Source organism: Lepidochelys kempii, chromosome 2 (genome assembly GCF_965140265.1).
Source record: "Lepidochelys kempii isolate rLepKem1 chromosome 2, rLepKem1.hap2, whole genome shotgun sequence".
NCBI lineage: Eukaryota > Metazoa > Chordata > Testudines > Cheloniidae > Lepidochelys > Lepidochelys kempii.
Genome location: NC_133257.1, coordinates 236,527,987 through 236,552,162, shown reverse-complemented (window position 1 = coordinate 236,552,162; position 24,176 = coordinate 236,527,987). Strand labels below are relative to the sequence as shown.

At 44.3% G+C, this 24,176-nt stretch overlaps 1 protein-coding gene and 1 pseudogene across 3 annotated transcripts in view; one reads left to right on the top strand and one right to left on the bottom strand.

Annotated features, from left to right (window-relative positions):
- The window catches only part of LOC140907709 (uncharacterized), a 42,652-nt gene that overhangs the window by 9,013 nt on the left and 9,463 nt on the right, over positions 1-24,176 (top strand). The window contains exons 2-4 of one of the 3 annotated variants that reach the window (XM_073334277.1): positions 18,253-18,445; positions 18,925-19,051; positions 19,461-20,046. In XM_073334277.1, coding sequence (XP_073190378.1) covers positions 19,461-20,046 — 586 coding nt within the window. In that variant the 5' untranslated portion in view covers positions 18,253-18,445; positions 18,925-19,051. Of the gene's footprint in view, positions 1-14,036; positions 14,087-18,252; positions 18,446-18,924; positions 20,047-24,176 lie in introns of all 3 variants that reach the window. The other 2 variants (XM_073334278.1, XM_073334276.1) reach the window with 2 other exon arrangements.
- On the bottom strand, positions 6,081-7,775 carry LOC140906178 (uncharacterized; annotated as a pseudogene).

The window sequence follows — 24,176 nt, the reverse complement described above, 5'->3', positions numbered from 1 at the left end:
CCATGTGTGTATTAATCCATTGACCCAGTTCTCAGCTGCAGCCAAGTATCATTTTAATGCAGCTGAGAACAGGATCTGCAAAGGGGTCGTAAGCCACCTTTATGCTTCTCTGAACCTGGGTCATCTGGGCTCCATTGCAGGCATAAACCAAAACAGCCCAAAGGTTGCTTTAAAGAGCATCAGTTGCAAATGGCCCCAAGGGATCACCATGGTGCACTGGTCATGTCCCCTTTTCCCTGGATACAACTATTCCTCCTATGCCAGCAACTGAGGGTGTTGGGTGGGTACACAGTGGAGAGCCACCCAAACCAAGGGGAATCCTCCAGTGGCTGGAGAATCTGGCCCATGACATTAGAGTCCAAATATTATACATTTTTCTACAATGTACTGGCTAAAACTGCAGCATGCTAAAACAGTCTAAATATAGTATGATGTGGTAGGTATCTTAGCTGCATACCACTGAGTAAGATTCAGTTTTATATTCACATCTTTGCTAAATATTGCACAATGCAGTCCTGCCTTGGATGAGAAGGAAGTGAGGGTATGAGCTTTTGTGGGAGGGGGTCCAACCTGTGGAAGTGAGAAGTGGAGATATTGCCTAATCACTTATTTCTCCACAGCTCAAGCAGCAGATACCAGGGCAGGTGAACAGCTGCAAAAATAGTCTTTTTACAAATATTCTTCCGCCCAGAAAGCCTCTTATAGTTGCAATATTCCCCAATGGCTTGTTTTAGCTAAATGGTCCCTTTATGCTGCCAAAAGACTCCACAATGGAACACAGACTCTGCCCCAAGCACGTCAAACAAATTTGGAAGCAGACAGGAAAAGCATGTAGTATAACTGTGACATGCTCTTGTTTATCTCTTCCACCTAGAAGATATGTTGAACTAGGAGAAGATTCCATTTGGTCCTCACAATTTGCTCTATGCAGAATGTGTTGCCATAGTCCGGATTACATGTCACTTAGATCACTCTATATGTGACCTAGTAGTCCTCATCCTCAAAGGAAACTTACACAACACTTTGAAAAATGAGTCTGGGAGCTTAAATTCATAACCCTATTAGACTCTAAAAATCATAGTCTTAATAAGCTATAAATCCAGTCTTTATTACAACAATCTGTAAACCACTAACCCCTCTTTAGTCCTATGACTACAGAGGTGTTAATGGGCCACTTCACCTTGAATGGTCCCTTAGATTATGTGCTAATTACTTATATTAAACTATCTGTTTGATCTTGTATTTAGGTGAGACACTTAATTCTGTAATGTAGACATAGCCTAAGTCAACTTTAGTTACACTAGTCATAAGTCCCTTTTAATTACATCCATTGTGCATGGTCACGCAATACTCCTTGTATTGGCGGAGTGCAGCCACAGTCACTGAACTGCATTGTGAGTAGCTATCCGACTGGGTGCAACTTATCACCTTCTGCCACTGGGAGCGCTGGGAACAGTTTGCAGTGCATCATGGAGGCATGCTTGCTGTCCCATGATGCAGTTTTCTGTCCCATCATTCCATGGGCTTCCAACTACATTTTGTGCTGTTTTTTAGCAGCCCTTGTAAACAGTGCACCTGCCATTACTGCCTGACCACATGGATCCAGACCTGCTGACATGTCTGGTGATAAGCATTATGAACACAACACAGCTGGTCCTGCAGTATTTCAGGAACTGTAAAACAGAGAATCGGTGGTACCTGCCCTTCTGTCTTCCATGGAAACAAATAATTCATGATTGCTGCTGGCATTCACAGAACAACTGCACACAGTGGACTGTCAGTACCGGGCTTGGGAAATAAGCACTGAGTGGTGGTATCGCATCATGATGCATGTATGGGATGACTAGAAGTGGCTGCAGAACTTTTGGATGCGCAAATCCACCTTTCTGGAACTGTGTGCAGACCTTGCCCCAGGACGGTGGCACAAAGATACCAGAACAAGAGCTGCCCTCATTGTGAAAAAGTGCATGGCAATTGCTGTGTGGAAGCTGGCAACTCCAGACTGCTTCTGATCCATCACAAATCAGTTTGGAGTTGGGAAGTCCATTCTGGGGATTGCGGTGATGCAAGTGTGCAGGGCCATTAATTGCCTCATGCTACAAAAGACTGCAACTCTTGGTGATGTGCTGGAAATAACTGATGGTTTTGAGGCAATGGGATTCCCTAATTGCGGTGGAGGTGATAGATGGAACACTCACCCATTTTGGCCCCTGACCATCTTGTGATGGAGCACGTCAACAGAAAGGGCTACTTCTCCATGGTCTTGCAGGCACTGGTGGATCACTGGGACCATTTCATTGACATAGGTGCAGAGTAGTCAGGGAAGGTGCATGATGCAAATCTCCTTTGGAACACTTGACTGTATAGAAAGCTGCATGCTGGGACTTTCTTTCCAGACCATAAAATTCCAATGGGGGATGTGCAAATACCCATAGTTATCCTGAGACCTCACCTACCCCTTGCTCCCTTGGCTCATGAAGCCTTACACTGGGAACCTTGACAGCAGCCAGGAGTGCTTAAACAACAGGTTCAGCAGGTGCCAAATGATTGCTGAATTTGCATATGTCAGATTAAAGAGTTGATGGTGCTGCATTTTTGGCAGGCTAAACCTCAATGAGGAAAATACTGTGATAGTCATTGCAGCCTGCTGTACTGTGCATAATATTTGCGAAGTGAAGTGGGGGGGTCTGTGCTGGTAGATATGGTGCATCCCAACCAGACCTACTCTGTCCTGCACTGTACAATCTTTGATAATCTTTATTTGGTCAGGACCTCCTCCAGCTCGGGTGTAGGGATGGTCTGTCATTCGGCCTCCTGTCCATGGACCAGGCGAAGGTGTTTGATAAGGTGGACCATGGGTATCTCCTGGGCACTCTACAGGCATTTGGGTTTGGGCCCTGGTTTGTGGGCTTTCTCCAGGTGCTGTAAGCTTCCATGGAGCACTTGGTCAAGCTCAACTGGACCCTGACCAAACCTGTCATCTTTGGTTGAGGAGTGTGCTACGGCTGCCCACTGTCAAGCCAACTGTACACTCTGACCATCACGTCCTTCCTCTCTCCTCTGCAGGAGATTGACAGGGTTGATGCTCTGCAATCCAGAGTTACAGGTGGTCCTGTCAGCATATGCTGATGTGCTTCTTGTGGTGCAGGACTCGGGCTGACCTGGTGTATATGGAGGCCTGCCAAGATCTCTACATGGTGGCCGCCTCCACCCGGGTCAATGCGGTCAAGAACTTTGGCCTGATGGTTGGGGGTGGGTGGTGGGCAGGCTCCTTACCACCTGCACTCCAGGCTATCCCCTGGAATGCAGGTCTGCTGCTACCTCTCTGCCGCCCATCTCTTCCTGTCAAAAAACTGTCATAACTTGGACAGGGTGGCTGAGCAGCTGCAGAAGTGAACAGGACTGCTCTGGTGCTTTTCCCTGCAGGAGCAGGCCCTAGTGCTTAACCAGCTGGTCCTGTCCATGCTCTGGCAGTGGCCCAATGCTCTAAGCCCAGCCCCAGGTACCGTGGCCCTCCTCCAGAGACTAAGTGGAGTTCTTTTGGGCAGGGCTGTACTGGGTTTCTGCAGGGGTTCGGAGTCTCCCCTGGAGGAGCAGTGGGGACAGGTTGTGCTCTGCCTCTGCAATCAGGTCCAGGTCTTCCACTTCTAGGCCATGCAGAGATTCCTTTATGGTGCAGTTAGTGTGGTGTGGAACACACTGGAACATATTCCTCTGAGGGCTCTGATATGACCAGCAACTCTTATCTCCATCTGAGGGGCCTTCTGTGAGACCTTTCCGAGCTGCTGGTCTTCTACCAGGTCCTCCCCCAGACCTGGAAGCTGGTCTCATTTTCAAAGACCAGGTCTGTGGTGTCCTTTGCCTGTACACAACCCCCAGCTCTGTGCATATGGCAGAGTACCCCTCTGATGCACTGGAGGTTGGTCCTGGCACATACCACCATGATTCAGAGACCTCCTGGACTATGACTGGGGGGACAGCGTGGCTCCTGGTGCATATTTCAGGAGGTGAGGGAAGGCTTACCACCCACCTCTCAGGCTTTCCTTGAGCAGGTCCTGCAGGAGGGTGCTCACTGGCTGCCCCCTCCACACAACCCAAGCTGGCTGCATGATCTGCAGCCAGTTCATTTCTGAGCCATACCTAGGCAATAGCTGTACATGCTTGTGCTCCATACATTTCACTTCTTCACCCTTACGTCCCACCCTGACACCAAGTGGCAGAACCTTCCACTACCTATGGAGGGTGAGCGGCTGTGGTGGGCCAGTTTGTATTTCACCCTGGTCCCATGGCCTGTCAGGGATATCAGATTGGGTCTGGTACCTCCTCCCATTGGGGGGAGAGGGCACCTTTATCTATGGGCAGGCTTGTGCCTGCCCATCCATGGCTTTTAATAGGAGCTGGTGCCCAGCACACTCTCAGGCATATGTGTGTGTTTGTGTGTGCCCACACTTGAAGTGATCTCCTTGTTTGTAGAGAGCATGAAATATTAGCTCAGAATGGAATCAGCTGCCTCATTCCCCTCAATGGGTTCTAACACCTATACCAATGATTGCACTTAATGTCAATATTAGTGCTTTTGCTGCTCATCAGAGCATGACAGAATGAAAGAGGAAGTATCATTATGAAGTCGTACACAATCTACTCTGAGTGACTGCTCATTTTGGAGCCACAAATGGGTGGGCTTGGGAGCAGTTTGAACTTGTAATGAGAGAGGTGCCAGGGTTCAAGCAATTTTTGTTACTTTCATAACTGATGCAGCAAACCCAGAGGGGCTGGGGCTATGAACCCCCCAAGCCTACAGGTACTGGGGCTCAGCCCTGGAAAGCCCTGGCCCAAATTGAGCACTGCTTGGGGAATACTACTACTTATGTGTTGGGATTCTTTCCCCACCTCTTTCCCGGCAAGGAGGAACTAAGCCCCTGGAGCTCAGCAGGTTATTGGAATATTACAGAGGGGAAGTCATGGCCAAAAAAAATCCATGGCTATATTTAAACCTCATTGAGGTGAAGCTGAGCCAAGACCGCATGCATGCTCATAGGTTCATCTTTGCAACCTACTGGGAAGGGTATTTTATCCTGGTGTCCTGTGTGGGTGCAGCTTGTTGGGTGAAGCTTGGAAGAGTATTACAGCCTCCTTAGTTGCTCCCTAGTTCCCCTCCTGTTCTTCCTACCTGCATCACTTCTGCCTTTCCTGGGTTTCCTTCAGTCACTGGCCAACTGATAAACAATAGAAGAGACCTTCACTGGACAAAATGCTACTACTAAATTGGGTATGTCTACTCTAGCACTCTTGTTGTCATATATTTTAAAATCTTCTGGTGAGCCTGACTGAACAATGGAGTAGCAATGCAGGTTAGCTACTAAGCCCTTGCAAAATGTAAATTCTTATTGATTCCCTTTAAGAGAAGGGGTCTGTCTTAGCATGAGGATCCTCTCTCACCATATGGCTTTATTTTAGATTTGTTGTTGGTCAAATATTCAAATAAGTATTCACCAATTTATTTCTTCTACAGCTTGTGCATTGAATGCTAGCGTAATAGCAACTGATGAGTTACTCAGTAACTGCCTAGCACAATTGGGCCCCAATCTCAGGTCAGGTTTCCAGATGCTACTGTATTACAAATAAGAATAATGTTAGTATGTGATGATCAAAAAGTTCAACTGTGAGCCTTACTTCATTCAGAGCCGTAAATGTTCACTTCCAGAAATTGTAATTTAGCTCATGGTTAGATTGTGCAGCTATTGCTCATTTGGTGAGCACATTAGAGGCTGATCCAAACCCTACTGAAGTCAGCAGGAATCTTTTGGATCAGGCTCATACTTGCAGGAGTAGTTCCATTGACATAAAAGGAACTATCCATGTGAATTAGTCCTCCCAAAAATAAGGGTTAGATAATCTAGACCTTAATATTTTGTTACCTCTTCTATAGTTTCCTCTGTTGGGGATCAAGTGAGGCAGCTTTACAGGGCAGGATTTGAAATGTTCCTCTGTCACAGCCTAGATTATTGCTGAAGTACTCCCCTATGAAACCCACCATCTTGGATATATTAACTGAGTGACCTATTTGTGATGTGGTGCTGTCACCTTTGTTCAGCCTGTCCTCGTCCATCCCTCCACGAATGCGAGTTGACACAACACCATTCTATTTTGTTGCGAGCAAGTTCTTTCCATTTCTGGCCAAAGTTTTCTCATGGGATCAGCACAGCACATTTTTGGTCTGCCCAGCAGTCACTCGTGGTCTCTGGGGATCCAGTCACTGATGCGGGTTGTCCACCAATTGTCTTGCCTGCGGACTACATGACCTGCCTATCTTCACTTTGCATTGTACATTTCCTGCACTACATTGGTCACCTCTGTACACCTTCTGATCTCCTCATTTGGTATATGATCACAGAGCAATATCTTACACATTCACCTTTGCATTGCTCTCTGGGTGACAGTGAATTTTTCTTCCTCCGCTTTCATTGTTGACCAGCTTTCTACTCTGTATATCAGAACAGCTAGCAGAACAGTGGAGTTAAACAGTTCTTTCCTTTTCTTCATGGGCAGCTCATCATCCATTAGAGACCACTTTATTTTGTTGAAACTTGCCCACCCAGCCTTTTGCCTCCTACTGCATTCCCCTTTGAATTAGTTTTCTGCTCCACTGCTGACCCAGATAAATACATTTGTCAACCTCCTCAATTTCTCTCCTGTTTCCAGGGATGATTCCTTTTGCACAAAGCTCATTTTGCATCCACTGCCTCTTTGACGTGTTCACTTCCAACCCGATATGTGGAAGTGTTTGCAGTTACTGCAATTTGTTCTCCAGTTCCGCTGTGTCCTTTGCCAGTATTATACAGTCATCAGCGAAGAGAAGACATGTTAACTGTTCTTAGTCAATTCTGATTTCTTCTTCCCAGTTTAATTTCTTGAACAGCGACTCCAGTACTGCTGCAAACCGCTTCAGTGAGATTGTTCCATTGTCTAACTCTTCTGTGTATAGTAATAATGCAGGGGACATTGAGTAATATCTCTGTCGAGCAATTGCAGTTAATTTTCTCCAGCAGGTTAATGTACCTCGCATCTCTTCTGATTTCATTGAGCGTGTTGAATGCAGCGTTAATCTCTACAGAGTCAAATGCCTTTTTGTAGTTGATAAATGCAATACACGGTGGTACTTTGTATTCCTTGCATTTTTCGATGAGCTGCCGAACTGAATGGATGTGATCAATTGTCAAATACCCTGAGCAGAAACCAGCTTGTTCTCTGCTTTTGTGCATTTCAAGATCCATCTTAATTGGAGTATGATACGGGTGAAGACTTGAGAGGAGTGTGATCAGACTGTAGTTGCTTAGTTCTTCTGGATCACCTTTCTTCATCAATAGTATTTTTGATTTCTTCCATGCATCTGGAACACGCTTGCTATTGATGTAGGTGGTGAATCATTGCACCAATGCTTTGAAGATATTCTAGTCAAACATTGTCCACTCCCAGACTCTTCCCTCTCTTTGTTGTGAACTGCATATTCAGTTTCTTCCCACATAACATCGGGAACTTCTTCCGTAACCTGCTGCCTTGACAGTGTACACTGGACATTGACATGCGAGGAATAGAGATCATTGTAGAATGTTGTACATATTTCATTCATCTTGCACCTCTCCAATGTCCTTTCACCATTTTCATCTTTCAGCACAGCCGCAATAATCTGTTTCAGCCTAACATCCTCATTCTACCTTCTTCAGACTCTCATTCTTTTCAGCCGCCTCTCTCCACTGCTTTCTAAAGTCTTTGTGTGAAGTTCAAATTTCTTTGCAGTGTTCTGTATTCTTCACCCATTTTTCCTTCTAATTTCATGCAAGCCCTCCTCGCTATCAGATTCAGTTTCCTTGCTGATCCTCTGCTTGCGACCCAGCATTTTCAATGACTTTGTCTTAGCTGCTGACATTATCTGCAAGAAACTCTTCATAGTCCTCATCTCAATGTCCTTGTTGACCTTGTACCCGAGGTCCACTTCACTCACTTCCTGGGCAAATGCCTCTTTGTTGAGGTGCCATTTTTGCTTTAGTTTATGGCATCAAGGCAAATGAGTGTTTTGAAGAAAGCTTTGTAGACATTTATGGGGTGCACCTCCTGAGCATGAGAATCAGCGTGGGAGAAAGCAAGAAGGCACTTGTTTGCAAATATAACAAATGGGTGGTGGAGGCTACCAAAGGTGGGCTGATTTGGGATTGGAATTCAAATTTTGATAAGGAATGAGAGATGATAGGTAGGGTGGAGATGTCATGAAGGGCCTTGAAAGTGAAAACAAGCAACTTATGTTTGATATGATAGAGAAGGGGAAGTCAGCGAAGGGATTCAAAGAGGACTGTCATCATTGTAACTAGCTTAGAGAATGTGTACAGTGGCATTCTGAATGGAGATGAGTGGGGCAAGAAGGCATTTGTCAAAGCCCGAAAAAAGGATATTGCTGTAATTGAGATGAGTTTTAGCAGTGTGGATGGATAAGAGAGGCATCTTGGAGATGTAACACAGCAAGAACTGGCCATATTTTGACAAAGCTGGGATGTGAGAACCTGGAGAAGTCTGAGTAAAAGATGTGACCCAGGTTATGGGATTGAGGGATAGGTAGGATGGTTGTGGTGTTCAGGGTGACTGGGAAGCAGGTGGTGGGGATGGTGGGGGAGTAAGTACTCCTGCTTTAACCATGTTGAACCTAAGCTGACAGTTGGACATCCATGAGGAGATATCAGAGGGCCAGGGTGAGACTTATGCATTTCAGGTAAAGCTGAAACTGAAAGTTGCATTCTGAGTAATAGTAGCAGCTGGCACAGGGAGAGTATTTTGTTGGCCTTTTTTAAGTGGACAGTGGCTGTTCTCATTTTGTATGGTAAAATATGTACTTGATTTGATCTCTGTAGAGACCATCAGAAATCCAAACATATATTTTTCTCCTGATGTGTTGTTGAAATAAACTTGCAAAGACAACAGGATTTCCAGAACAGAACTCAATGTCCTCATTCATCATTTTCTTCATATTCAGTTATCTAGTCCTCCTACTGACCTGCTCCTCCCACCCCATCCCCAAAAGAAGATAAAGTCTGTAAGGCAAATGAATTATTCTACCCTTAATCTACAAACATGCCCCTGAACATCTTATTTATTTGAGGACACCAAGAACAGCAGAATAGGGTCCCAAATCTTCACACTCAATGCATAAAGGAAATGCTTTCTCCCTTAAGCAGGACCCACTTTTATGTGTTTGCACATTTTCCTGAAAAAATTGAAGATTTTTTCACCACAAGATTTCAGTCTGTCTTAGATATTTATATGGCTCCTGTTACATTAGAGATTATGAGGTGCACAGATACTATAGTATGTATCCTCACAACCTCCTTGTGAAGTAGGGAAGTCTTCCTTTTCCCTCCTATGTACAGAAAACTAGGCCATGGAGCGATAGTACTATAGCTGGAGAGGAAGGGTGGCTCAGTTGTTATGGTGATTGTCATTCAAGTCCCTTTTCTCCCACAGGCTGCTAGTGTGACTTTGGGCAAGTCATGCAGGGACAAATTTTGAGATGAATTTAGGTGCCAAAAGAGGCAAACAACCCCACTTGACAGCTTTAGGCCCCTATATACCTCACAAAATCTGACCCCTAAGCTGTCTGTGGCTCAGTTCCCTGTCTATTTAAAAAATAAAAGGGGGGGGGAGGATAATAGCACTTCCCTCCCTCAGAGGGCTGTTGTGAGGATAAATAAGTTAAAGATTGTGAGGTGCTCAACACATACTGATATAGCCCTCGTTACCATAGTATCTTAGATAATTGTGCTAACCACAGCAAAGAAATTGTGCTACAGCTTCTGAAAGTACTGAACAAACACAGGATGTAAGTGAACCTGGTATAGAGGAGGTAGGGGGGAGAACCTATTCAAGGCCTTTTTTCTTTCCAGAAACAGTATTATTGCAGGTTAATATTTCTACTAAGAAAGGCCAAACCAAACAATAGTCTTGGACTAACTGAGAAATATCTTTCTTGAGCAGAATAAACCCAACTGGATCTAGATCAATGTTTCAAACATTTCTAATTTGATCATTTGTATTTAAAAAGAAAGTTTTAAACTGTGGTTAAGAAGAAATCTTTGTAATTGATCCTGTCCTATTCTGAGGATTATTAAAATGAGACCTGGGTTCTTGATGCCGAATAAAGCCAGGCTTAAAAGAACCAGCCATAAACATTTCACAGCTTGGAGCAAAGATCAATATAAACTGCTTACAGAGGGCACTTGAGACCATCAGATGCTGGAGTATTGTTCAACAGAAACATTTGAATTATTGTGTAGAGTTCTCCACTAGTAACAGGAGAAGTTAATTTTTGTTTTCCTCTTGCAGAACAAAAATGTGTGTTTTTTCTTTAAGAAAAGAGAAACCCTTATTCATAGGGGTTGGATTTTTTGTCTGAACTTCTGTGCCTTTAATATGTAATGTATTGATCACAAGAGAATAACCGTTTGAGAGAGATGCAGAGGGCTTGATCCACACTTACACTAAGCCCCTATAGAATGTATGGCTTAAAAAATTGTTAATGTAGTCTCCTTTTCCTGAAGGGACTAACCTCCCCAGCCCCACAGTTATCCAGTGATTAGGGCAGGGGTTCTCAAACTGGGGGTCAGGACCCCTTAGGGGGTCACAAGGTTCATACGGGGGAGGGGGTCATGAGTTGTCAGACTCCACCCCAAACCCCACTTTGCCTCCAGCATTTATAATGGTGTTTTAATTTATAAGGAGGGATAGCACTCAAAGGCTTTTTATGTGAAAGGGGTCACCAGTACAAAAGTTTGAGAACCACTGGATTAGGGCATTCATCTGGGATGTGGTAGACGCAGGTTCAAGTCCCTGTCCCAAATCAGATGAGGGATTTTAATTCTAAGTCTCCCATGTCCCAGATAGTGCCTTACGCAATAGCCCAGTGGTTATCCTGTGACAGATGGGCACACGTGCCTACCAGCTCAGGCCCTGCAGGCAAGATACCCAAGAGTGCCTACTTTGAGAATTCTGCATTGGGACTTCCCCAATTCTGGCTTGCACAAGGCCTCTGAGCTGCTTGTTAGCTGTGGGGTGATGTCAGAAGTTAAGTTATGTGCAAAACCACCTATGGAAATTTAGGCACCTTGGGGGCTAGCCAGCAGCTGAGCTGTGATTTATGAGACTCAATGGCAAACTAGAAATTCTCATTTCTTACAAAAGGAAAGAGAAGATTATAGAAATTGCTACTGCACATAAATGTAAATTCAGCTGTTTACCTTTTCCCCCATGATCCTCAAAGGCATGTGAACAGGTAAACTAGTCTAGAATAAAGAAAAGGAGTACTTGTGGCACCTTAGAGACTAACAAATTTATTTGAGCATAAGCTTTCGTGAGCTACAGCTCACTTCATCATCAGATGCATTCAGTGGAAAATACAGTGGGGAGATTTATATACACAGAGAATATGAAACAGTGGGTGTAACCATACACATTGTAAGGAGAGTGATCACTTAAGGTGAGCTATTACCAGCAGGAGAGTGGGGGCGGGGAGGGAAGCGACCTTTTGTAGTGATGATCAAGGTGGGCCATTTCCAGCAGTTGACAAGAACGTCTGAGGAACAGTGTGTGGGGGGGAATAAACATGGGGAAATAGTTTTCCTTTGTGTAATGACCCATCCACTCCCAGTCTCTGTTCAAGCCTAAGTTAATTGTATCCAGTTTGCAAATTAATTCCAATTCAGCAAACTGGATACAATTAACTTAGGCTTGAACAGAGACTGGGAGTGGATGGGTCATTACACAAAGGAAAACTATTTCCCCATGTTTATTCCCCCCCACACACTGTTCCTCAGACGTTCTTGTCAACTGCTGGAAATGGCCCACCTTGATCATCACTACAAAAGGTTCCCCCCTCCCCCTGCTCTCCTGCTGGTAATAGCTCACCTTAAGTGACAGGTTTCAGAGTAACAGCCGTGTTAGTCTGTATTCGCAAAAAGAAAAGGAGTACTTGTGGCACCTTAGAGACTAACCAATTTATTTGAGCATGAGCTTTCGTGAGCTACAGCTCACTTCATCGGATGCATACTGTGGAAACTGCAGAAGACATTATATACACACAGAGACCATGAAACAATACCTCCTCCCACCCCACTGTCCTGCTGGTAATAGCTTATCTAAAGTGATCATCAAGTTGGGCCATTTCCAGCACAAATCCAGGCTCTCTCACCACCACCACCCCCCGGAAACAAACACACACACACACAAACTCACTCTCCTGCTGGCAATAGCTCATCCAAACTGACCACTCTCCAAGTTTAACCAGAATGTCTGGGGGGGGCATAGGAAAAAACAAGGGGAAATAGGCTACTTTAAATAGAGACTGTGAGTGGCTAAGTCATTATGCAAGGTAGCCTATTTCCCCTTGTTTTTTCCTACGCCCCCCCTCCCCCAGACATTCTGGTTAAACTTGGAGAGTGGTCAGTTTGGATGAGCTATTGCCAGCAGGAGAGTGAGTTTGGGGGGTGGAGGGTGAGAGAACCTGGATTTGTGCTGGAAATGGCCCAACTTGATGATCACTTTAGATAAGCTATTACCAGCAGGACAGTGGGGTGGGAGGAGGTATTGTTTCATGGTCTCTGTGTGTATATAATGTCTTCTGCAGTTTCCACGGTATGCATCCGATGAAGTGAGCTGTAGCTCACGAAAGTTTATGCTCAAATAAATGTTAGTCTCTAAGGTGCCACAAGTACTCCTTTTCTTTTTGCAAATACAGACTAACATGGCTGCTACTCTGAAACCTGTTTTAACCATGTTGTAATGGAGACCAGCTTTCACTTTGTTCTGACTCCACTTGTCACTGAGACCTGACTGCTTTAATCCTATTCCTGCTCTGCTACCATTATAGGGGACTACTTTCAAAATACGTTGATATTTAATGTCCTTCATGAACTGAGAATTTTTTTAAAAAGTTTGACTCCTCCATTGTTTGCATGAACCTTGGTTACACTGAATTGCTTCTTTCTATGCAGAATTTGGCAGTGTGGTTTTGATCTTTTATAGCAAAGAATGATTTGTTCTTTGCCATTCAGATTCAAAATCGTTAATGTGTTGTGATAACTTGGCTTGATATGTGTCAATAGCAAAGGGGGAGTCTTCCTTTCAAATAAGTTATTTCCCCTTTCCTTTGTTAGCGGATAAACTCCTAAATCTGGAAGAGTGTTGGTTACACTGAGTGATAGTGTTTTGGCTATTTATTTTATTAATTACTGGTCTGCTGCTGAAAAGGAGATATGAGCTAGCTGATTTGCTATTAGTTGAGCAATTTCTGGGTCTCCTCCATTCTGGACATTTGTGAGTTTATATTTCTTGTGCCATCAAGATGTAAACGTGCCTATAGAGGAGAGATGACCACAATAGCCTAGACATCTAGGGGAGGCCATATTCCTGAGATGTCCACCTGTAGAAATGGCAGCAGATACCATAGGGAAGGGGAAGAACTACTTCACTGGTGTTGCTCAGTCCCTATGTGTATAGCTCCTCAATCCTCCAGTTTTAGTCATCACAGAAATCATTACATACTACAGAAGGTGTTTTTATTAGAAGAATCTTATCAATCCATAGTACTATCTATCAGTTCTTCTCCGCTCTAATTAGGCATCATATTTCACTGTATTGCAGAACTGACTTTTTAGCAAACCAGACAAGAAATAAAGTGAATATTTGATATGAAAAAATTTCAGAACCAGTATGAAGAACTATCTTGGCATTTAAATTTGACCCTCTTTTTTTTTTTTTTAAACCTATGAAGAGTATTGTATACTCAGCATAATTATAGAATGTACACTCTGGCTTTTGGAGCGGCATGTTAGTGATTTTTCTCTTCTCCATTCCTCTCCAATCCCCGTTATTGATTGATCATGGGGGCGGGGTGGAAAAATTCCCCAAATCAACACCCCTTCCCAACATCTTAATTCAGCAAATGGCCACAGAGTTTTCCATTTTAATCAGACTATTTCTTTATTTATCAAATTCAGGTTCTGGGATTAAAAACTAAAAATTGAGAAACCTAAATGTACTAAAACTGGTGAGTAACTTGTACTTTTTTTTGTTAAAGCCTGAAAAATTAAGATTTTTGTTTTAAGGATACATTTTTACTTCAATGATTTGATAAGGAAAAAATATTTTTTAATTCCGGGTTAAGCCCCAAACCTGCAAAGATTTATGCACAAATTATTTAACTGTGTACTGTGAATAGTCTCATTGAAGTCAGGCAAGTCAGTGCACAAAGTTAAGTAAGTCTGCAAATCTTTGCAGGATCAGAGCAATAGTTTCTAAGAGTTTTTAAAAGATCATTCTCTTCAGGAGAAGAAATTAAAGCTTAAATCTGGTTTAGAATCATTGTGGAATTGTTCCAGTGTTAAATTTAAGGATTTTAATGAAGATGAATTAAATTTGATATGTCTGACTACATTAGATAGCTTTCTCCTACTTATACTCTGGTAGGGACTGTTTATAAATATTAAACATATCTTAGTTACATGACTTTTTTCTTGCAAAATGTATTCTATACAATTATAATTCATCCAGTCAAGTGTAGAGCTCTAGACATATGCATTTTATAAAATCCAACTAATTTGACTAGGAACAAGAAAAGGGAGCAACTTATCCTTAAACACAATAGTGATGGTATATTATTAAAAATTATGATTTAAAGGGGTCTGTGTTCATTAAAAATGTTAGTGTGTGTTGTTTTTTAATGCAATTCAGATCATCCACAGAATATTAAACCTGATTTTGACTCAGGAAAAACTCCCTTTGCCTGACAATGGAGTATAGGATTGGGCCCATGTTATATTCCTGAAGTGTGGGGGTTATTGGGATCCAGGCCCTGACTCTGTTGTTCATATGGAGCTAATACACCCCAAATTTCTGTAATGGACTTCAAAAATTGATTTTTTTGTGTCTGTGAAAGTCCATTGTACATATCCATGTGGAAGCAAGATAAGAAAGGAAATGCTATGGGGCAATGAGGGAGAGGGAAGGATGAAAAGGGAATTATATTTTATTTGTGGACACCAGGAACTGGCTATGGGTTCTGGTGGCAGCTAGTTCAAGAAAGCTTCGATCCTGGATAGGACTTTAGTGACTGGGTTTGGGGGGGTGGGGTAAATGCATGCATGTGATCATGTTGCCCTCTAGTGGCTAATCTACAGAGAAGTTAATGAACCTACTACTGGAACTGATCCAATTTCTATTGAAACTAAAGGGAGTTTTTCCATTAACTGTAATGGGAGTTGGATGAGACTATATTGCCATCTGAGAAAGAGCTCTTTTAGACAAAGTTTGAACAGGAAGGACCTGCATTCTAGTTTGGTTCCCTAAGAATGTGACATGCTCATCTAGAATGGATGAGTTTTATTATTACACTGGTGTATCATGTAGCTCAATATTTTTAGTAATTTGAGTTTTAAAAAAAAGCTGTGGAACGACTAGGGTTTTATAGCGTGTGGGTTTTTTAAACCCTTTAACAGCTGTGACTTCAACAGTTAGCTCTTCCTCTTCTGGTGGGTTGGAGGAAGAGAGCCATTGCCACCGCTCCTGCTCTTTGGGCAAGATGAATAGCAGGCCCCGATTGCCACAGATCCCACTCTTCTGGGGAAGCCCATCTGCTGCAGCTATTAGGCCTTTGCTGAACTCAGGGGAGGGAGCCTGCTGCTGCTATAGCTCCTGTCTAGGACAGAGAAGGGGTCCAGCCTACCACAATTTTCAGCTCTTTTGGGAGGAAAGGGACCCCAGAAATGGCATCTTCCTGCTCCTGCTATCTTGGGGGTGGGGATCCTGCTACTGCAACTCTTGACTGCTGCTCTTTGGGAAAGTAGACTGCTGGTGCCACAGATCCCTGGTTTCTCTTTGTCAGCCTGGGAAAAAGAGGCCCTGGGTCCCCTACATTGACCACATCTCCTGAGTCATGTTCTTTGTCAGCTAGGTCACCACTACCAGTCTGGGCTTTTGGTCAGGCTTGCTGGAACTTGTCTACTCTCCAGTGAAATGCTGCTGCTTCTCCAGGTGCAGGGATATACTTAAGGTTTAAATTCTCATATACAATTTCCAAAGCACACGCCTTCCCCGATGCCCTCCCAGTCAGAGCTCTGGACTTCAGCTCCCTGGGGTGTGTCAGGGCTCACCCCATGTGTTAAAAAATATTTACCAGACCTTTGCTCCAGACAGCTCTGGCTGAATTTAAGTCCTAGATATAAACAGTACCTAATGTATCAGGATAAAAAGGATATTAGAGAGACAAAGTTGGTGAGGTGGTAATATGGTAGGCATAGCTACAATGACACTGTATATACAGGATACACAGCAATGCAATGAAAGCTTTTACTACTGTTTTTAAATGAAGCAAGCATTTCTTAACCACAGAGCATCTGTTCTGGCCTGTTTGTTAACCCCATTTTTCTGTAAATATTCAATGCAATTTCACTGGATCTGGAGGAAGTGATTGTTTCATCTTTAGTATGATACTGCTGTGGGTACCCAATACTGCTAAGTAGGTGCAGCAGGAGTCATTTTTGTCACACTCAAACACAAAGCATGATTATTAGGCCACTCAGCTCAATTTGAACCTGCTCAGACTCCTAGAAAGAATAACCATGTCTCCTCTGTCATTCTCAGAAGCTTAACACAAGCCCTAATACTCTATTAATATCTCACAATCTCATCTGCACAGTAGCTCATAGGAACATGATACTTATCCTTCTGAAGATCACAGTACAACCTACAAAATTATGTTGCACAAATAAAAACTTGGGGCCAGATTTTGCACTCATTTATACCAGCATATATCTTGAGTAACTCTAACTTCAGTTACTCAAAACAAATAAAATATATAAATAAAATCAATTTGTTAGTCTCTAAGGTGCCACACGTACTCCTTTTATTCTAACTTCAGTGGAGCTGCTCTAGATCTACATTGGTGTGACCCAAGAGCACAATTTGCCCCAGTCATGTGTGTGCACTATTCCATGGAAGTGGAATTATTTTGGGAACTTACAAATTTCCTGCAACTCACTGCAAGCCATCATTGGAAGTTACTGGAGAGGTGCACAAGTGAGTCTGCGTACTTTGAATTAAGTCTTGCAGTTTTTGTATGCAAACGGCCTAGGGGAGTTAGGGATCATTAAAGGCTGAGAAATCAGCCCTATACTTTGGAGGACCGCGTTCCCTATGCTACCAGATATATAGCAATTGTCAGACCTTATTGTGCTGTGGTTTGTTTTGTTTTTTTAAATCCAGATTAAGTAAGAGCTAGAAAAAGCTGTTGATAAAGGAAACTTATAGGGAGTCGCACGGAATACTTATGTTCAAGATTTTTTTAAAAAAAGAATGGAGAAGAGCATTAACAACAAAGCACAGAGCATATTAAAAACTGTGTGTGTGTGTGTGTTGCAAGACAAAAGGAACATATAAAAGATATGTTGCAAATATTCAGAGCCGGGAAATCCTGGTCCAAATGAAACAGCTAGGAGTTTTGCTGTTGATTTCAGTGTACTGTTTTTACACAGATTTTAAGGATGGAAGGGACCATTATAATAATCTAATCTGACCTCTTGCATTAAACCTATGTCTGCTTAAACTACAGCATATCTTCTAGCAAGTCATCCAATTCTGATTTAAAGACTTCAAGTGAGGGGAGACTCCACCACACTGGTAAATTGTTCCAATGGCTAAGTACCCAATTTAAAAATTGGCACCTTGCTTGAATTTTTTTAGCTTCAGCTTCTAGCCATTGGATCTTGTTATGCCTGTCTGTTAAGAAGCCTCTACTATCAGAAATCTGATCACCATGTAGGTACATGACCAAATGTGTGCAAAATTTGGTTTTCTAGAATAATATTATCATTACAGCCTTTTTGTTCTAGAACAGGCCTTTTAACAGGCTGTTAGCCTTCCCTGTGACTCTATTCCTACTGAAGTCACTGGAGTTGAATTCGGCCCATTGTGTGTATGGCATTGTTCTATGGTTTTCCTTCAGCAGGTGCACATAATTTAAATTTGGAACATAAACTTTCAAACACCAAAAAATGGAGAGAAATGTGTGAGTAGAGCTAGCCCTTTCTCCTCTTCTATTTAATTTTTAAAAGACTTATTGAACAGCTGTAAAGTATTGTGTTGGGGGGGTGGGGTGGGAGGGGAGACGGTTGAAGACATTGAGTTAATATATACTGTTTTTTTTTTTTCTGGTTATAGGTATGACTTTACCCAATATAGCTCAGTGTACCTTGCTGATAGTCAAATCCAATAACAGAAAGTGCAACTGCACTTGGTAATAAAGTGGACATACCCTTTGAAAGAAAATGTGCTGGTTTTTCTTCTATAAGCACCTGGCAGAGATGAGATTTGTGGGTCTACCCTAATGAGTTATTCATGGAGCACTTGAAAGGTACACTGCTTCTCCCACCTCCTTAAGTGTCTTGCTATGATCAGAAGTATCATGGGGGTAGAGTTTTTTAAACTAGAGACCACCAGGCTTCAACTCTAGCACTACCTCTGGATTAAAGTGAAAACCCCTCTCTTCCCCCTCAGCTTCTAGCTTAGCTAAAGGTCGACTTTACTCTTGAATAAACGTCCCTCGTTTGCTAGCCCCTGAGGTCACGGTCGCAGTCTTCCAGCATTTATCCGCTCCGCGAGCCCTGCCTTTTGCTTTGTCTTAAGTGAAGTGCGGCTGTTTATGCCTGTTGTCTTTACGATAGCGGCGTATGCAAGTCCTCACGGCCTAAAAGCTTTACGCGGTGTAATCTTTGTTATGAGGTACCTTCCCCCGCAGCCCAGGGCGCTGGAGTCGCAAGAGTTAAAGGGAGGTGCTTGGGGAAGGGGATGCTAATGAAGTCTAAGGAATGTTCTACATTAACATTCTTCCAGGCTTGCAGAGGAGGTCAGGCCCCACGACTGGGGAAGGAAACTCCCTCCGCTCCCGGCCTGGCCCTTGCAAGCCGCCCAGCTCCAGAGAGCGTGGCCTTCTCAAGTGCAGCTCCGCGCCGTCTCTTAGGTAAAGCAGCTGGCTACTCCCGGGCCCATGGAACCAGCCAAGCCCCACTTTGGAAGGAGTTTGCCCAGGGTTTGACACAGGCGCGGGGACGCACAGAAAGTCGGAAGGAGTGGGGAAGGAAGCTGCAGCTGGCTGCAGCCGGGTGGTGGGTGGGGGTGTGTGTGCGCGTGCAGAGACCCCCGGCTCTGGAAGAACCCTTCAGGGTGCCTGTGTGAGCCAACCCATCCAGGAGGTCCCGGGGGCATGTGCACTCTGCAAGTGGGGCGTGCCTGCTGCAAGGCAAAACGCTGCTGGCCACGGAGCCTGGGCGCCGAGTGAGCAGAGTGGGGTCCAGGCACTGGGAGCCCCTGCGCGGGGCTGGGGCGGCTGCTCCCCGTGACCGCTCGCTGTCTCGCTCTTTCTCTTGCAGATGCGGCTGGAGATGCTGCGCTGGGCTCGCTGCTGCTGCTGGCTCGGGGTTTGCCTCTCGCTGCTGGCGGGAGCGGGAGGAGGCAGCGGCGCTGGAGGCTGCCGGGGCGCCCTGTGCGGCGATAGAGATCCGCCCCGACAGCAGTGCCTGGGGCCCCGCTGCTCGGGCAGAGCCAGCCGCCCGTCCCGCTCCTTCCCCCACACCGTCCGCGGCAAGCAGGCGCCGAGCGCCCAGCACGCTGCCCCTCTCCCCGCCGTCCCCTCCAGGAGCGCGGCCGCGCTCAGCCCGGAGCTCCCCGCCCCGGCCGCTAGGGGCGCTGGGGAGAGCTGCCCGGGAGGGGACTGCGCCGCCCGGGCCCCCAACGGCACCAGCCGGGACTGCAAGGGCGTTGAATGCAAACTGCCCCTGCGGCTCCGCCACAAGTCGCGGCCGGGCAGCAGGGCTCAGTGCGCCCAGCAGGGAGAGGCCTGCCCGGAGCCCGCCCGGCTGCTCCGAGAGGCGGAGCGAGCCGCCCAGTTCCTCGCGGAAGACTTCGCCTACCCGGCCTCGGAGCTGGGCGTGCAGCTCACCTGCGACCTCAACCCAGGTGGGTGCTGGCTTCAGAGCGAGGCAGGCAGGGTTTGAGCTGGGAGAGCTAGCCCCCACCCCAGGGATGTGTGTACTGTGCGCTGGCCCCTCCTGCCCCCATGCTGAGGAGGCTGGGAGTGCCACCAGTACAGTGACTTCGCCCGGAGAAACCAGTGGCCTGCATAGGGTAGGGCCATGAGCCCAAGTGACTGTCTCCGACACCCAGCGTTTGGCACCCTACCTCTCCACTAGCCAAGATCCAAGCGTAGCATTTTCTTAAGTGCCCCTCAGGATTGGAGGTGCCAGACATGAGACACCTAGGGCCTGAATTTCAGAGGTGCTGGGTGCCCACAGCCCCACCTGGGGTCAATAGGGAGCTGAAGGTCCTCAGCACCTCTGGAATTGAGGCCCAAAGTGTGCTGAGCTGGATGCCCCAAACTCATGGCCACTTTTGAAAATTTGGGCCCAGATTTGTGGCCCTCGTCTTTCCAAGCAGGACAGGAACTATGTCGTCTTCTCCCCTCCCCACACTCAAATGAGGGAAGCAACAAAGGAGCAGAAGAGGAAGCCTGGCAAAATAAGAGATCAATTATTTTTTACAAAGTGTAAACATTTTCTATTTAGCTTCACAATCTGTTATTTCTGATGTCTGTAATTTCTAGCAAAGCCAAAGAAGGTTTGAGTGGGATGAAAATACATCTGCATCCAGAAGGAATGACTTGGTAATCAGGCACAGTTAGTGTTGCCCACCAGAATCCTACGGACATTGACAAACTCACTAATAATAATTGATAACTCATTTACAGAGTGCAAGGATTCCAGAGCACTTTACAGCTATATCATTTAAAACACCATCATGGAAAGTCAGACACTTCTAGGGTGGAATTTGTCAAATTTTTAATGGTGGACAACACCTTAGTATGAAGGTATGCTATGTCCAATTGAAACTGCAGGGAGGGCACAAAGGGTCAAAATTATGTTTCTCAGGATAAAGGCAAAGGGCTTGATTCTTCACTCTCACTGGTATAAAATCAAGAGCAACTCCACTTAAGTAATTTGACTCGCACTGCTGTAAAACCACAGTAAGTGAGAGGAAAATGTGCCCTGGAGGGTTTCTCAGGACCCATTTATACCAGCTAAGTGCATAAACAGTAACGTTTGTTGTGGATTTTTCAGCAAAATCTTCCGGTTCATTGAAACATTCCTGCTAGTAGTTCCACTATCAGTTTCAATTAAATATTGTCAGGTCCAGGATGGCATTTCTGGTCACACCCAGGGAGACAGCCTCCTACCTCAGAATAATAAAGTGATTAGGCTACTCATCGGGGATAGCCAGATTCAAGTTTCTGCTCTTTCTAAGAGCTCCTGGGCTATAGAATTCACTCCCTCAGTCAGATCCTGATGAACTGCCAGGCTTGACTTTTAGGGCAGGGTTATCAACCTTTTTCTTTCTGAGCCCCCCCTCCCCCCCAACGTGCTATAAAAATTCTGTGGCCCACCTGTGCTACAACAACTGTTTTTCAGTTGATTATAAGCCAGGGCCGGTATTAGGAGGTAACAGAGCAATTGGTCAGGATCCCATGCCACAGGGGCCCCCACAAAGCTAAGTTGCTATGGGCTTTGGCTTCAGTCCCGGGCAGTGGGGCTTGGAATTTGGCTTTCTGCCCTGGGCCCCAGTTAGTCTAACGCTGACTCTGCTCTCTGGTTTATGTTGGTGGACACCCTGAAACCTGGTTGTGTCCCCCCAGGGATCCCTGGACCCCTGGCTCAGAACTGCTGTTTTAGGGCACATTTTTGCTGAAGCATTTGTTTGGACTATGAATCATCTTTGGGGAGGTTTGGTCGGTTGGAGTGTTACAGGGTGTGTGTGAGGAGATTATTTGGGCTAACACGGGCAGTTTAAGATGTTTTTAATACCCTTTGGTCCTCTATAATTTTGTTAACCGCTTGAGCATATTGGAAAAACCAGGCCTCCTTCCCTGGACATTGGTGAAGACAGTAGGCTGAGGGATGAAGGGATATGATAGGTTTAATGTGAGGATTATAGTGATGGGTAGATTTTATATGTGCTGTACAAAAAGAGAACAAAAAGATGGTCTCTACCCCACAGAGCTTACAATCTAAGTATAAGTCGAGACAACAGAGACAGATTAGGGAATACAAAGAAACAATGAGACCGTATTGGTCAGCAAGATAGGCTGTGGTCTCAGCATGCTAGCTGCGTAATTGTTCTTAAGAGTTTTGTGTGCACGTAAAGCACCTTGAGACTTGGAAGATTGCTGGAAAAATGATTGATATATGCCTGGTGATGAGGGAATAAAATAATTAAATATAAGAAAGTCTTGTAACCATAAATAAAGTCCAGCCACTGCCTCTTGCAGTGTTGTACACTTGATGTTCCCAGGTAATGTTAACACAATTCCATACTGTACCTGTCCATGTAGAGTAGCGCTCTGCATGGTGATGATAAAGTCCTTCCTGCCCCTCAGTGGTGGTGAACTGATGTCCTGAAGGCTTGATTTCCCCCCTACTTTAGCATGCATGGCTATTAATGTTGTTCATGAAACTGACCAGCCTTGTTATATTGAATTAAAGCAGTGCACATATTAATCAATATAGGAATTGGTCCTGCACTCATGCCTTGCATTCAGTGGGACTACTTGTATAAAGTTACTCGTGTGTGAGTGTATTTGGGATCAGGCCCATAGTTTTTGAGTATGGAGTATTGAAAGAAGATATTGATAGGAGAAGTTTTGTATTTTTAATAAATACATAAAACATAGTAGTAAAATTCTACTATTAGACATGAAGGGCTAGAGAGTGTGTGGATTATTGCATTAGAAAATGTTACTTATTTTTTCTATTAATATAAATCAGGGCTGTCAATTAATAGCAGTAAACTCACGCGATTAACTCAAAAATGTAATCACGATTAAAAAAATTAATCACGAGTAATCGTACTTTTAATTGCACTGTTAATATAGTACCAATTGAAATGTATTAAATATTTTTGGATGTTTTTCTACATTTTCAAATATTTCAATTACAGCATAGAATACAAAGTGTACAGTGCTCGCTTTATATTTTTTATTACAAATATTTACACTGTAAAAATAATAAAACAAATATTTTTCAATTCACCTCATATAAGTACTGCAGTGCAATCTCTTTATTGTGAAAGTGCAACTTACAAATATAGGGTTTTTTGTTACATAACTGCACTCAAAAACCAAAACAATGTAAAAATGTAGAGCCTAAAAGTCCACTCAGTCCTACTTCTTGTTCAGCCAATCGCTAAGACAAACAAGTTTGTTTACATTTATGGGACATAATGCTACCCGCTTCTTATTTACAATGTCACCTGAAAGGCATTCACACAGCACTTTTGTAGCTGGCATTGCAAGGTATTTATGTGCCAGATATGCTAAAAATTCATATGCCCCTTCATGCTTCGGCCACCATTCCAGAGGACCTGCTTATGACATTCATTTAAAAAAAAATGTGTTTAATTAAATTTGTGACTGAACTCCTTGGGGAAGAATTGTATGCCTCCTGCTCTGTTTTACCCACATTCTGCCATATATTTCATGTTATAGCAGCCTTGGATGATGTCCCAGCACATGTTGTTCGTATTAAGAACACTTTCACTGCAGATTTGCCAAATGCTAAGAAGGTACCAATGTGAGATTTCTAAAGATAACTACAGCACTCAAACCAAGGTTTAAGAACCTGAAGTGCCTTCCAAAATCTGAGAGGGACAAGGCATGGTGCATGCTTTCAGAAGTCTTAAAAGAGCAACACTGAGATGCGGAAACTACAGAACAGAACCACCAAAAAAGAAAATCATCCTTCTGCTGGTGGCATCTGACTCAGATGATGAAAATGAATATGTGTTGGTCCACACTGCTTTGGATCATTATCGAGCAGAACCCATCATCGGCATGGATGCATGTCCTCTGGAATGGTGGTTGAAGCATGAAGGGACATATGAATCTTTAGTGCATCTGGCACGTAAATATCTTGCAACTCAACTACTACAACAGTGCCATGCAAACACCTGTTCTCAATTTCAGGTGACATTGTAAACAAGAAGCTGGCAGCATTATCTCCTGCAAATGTAAACAAATTTGTTTGAGCAGTTGACTGAAC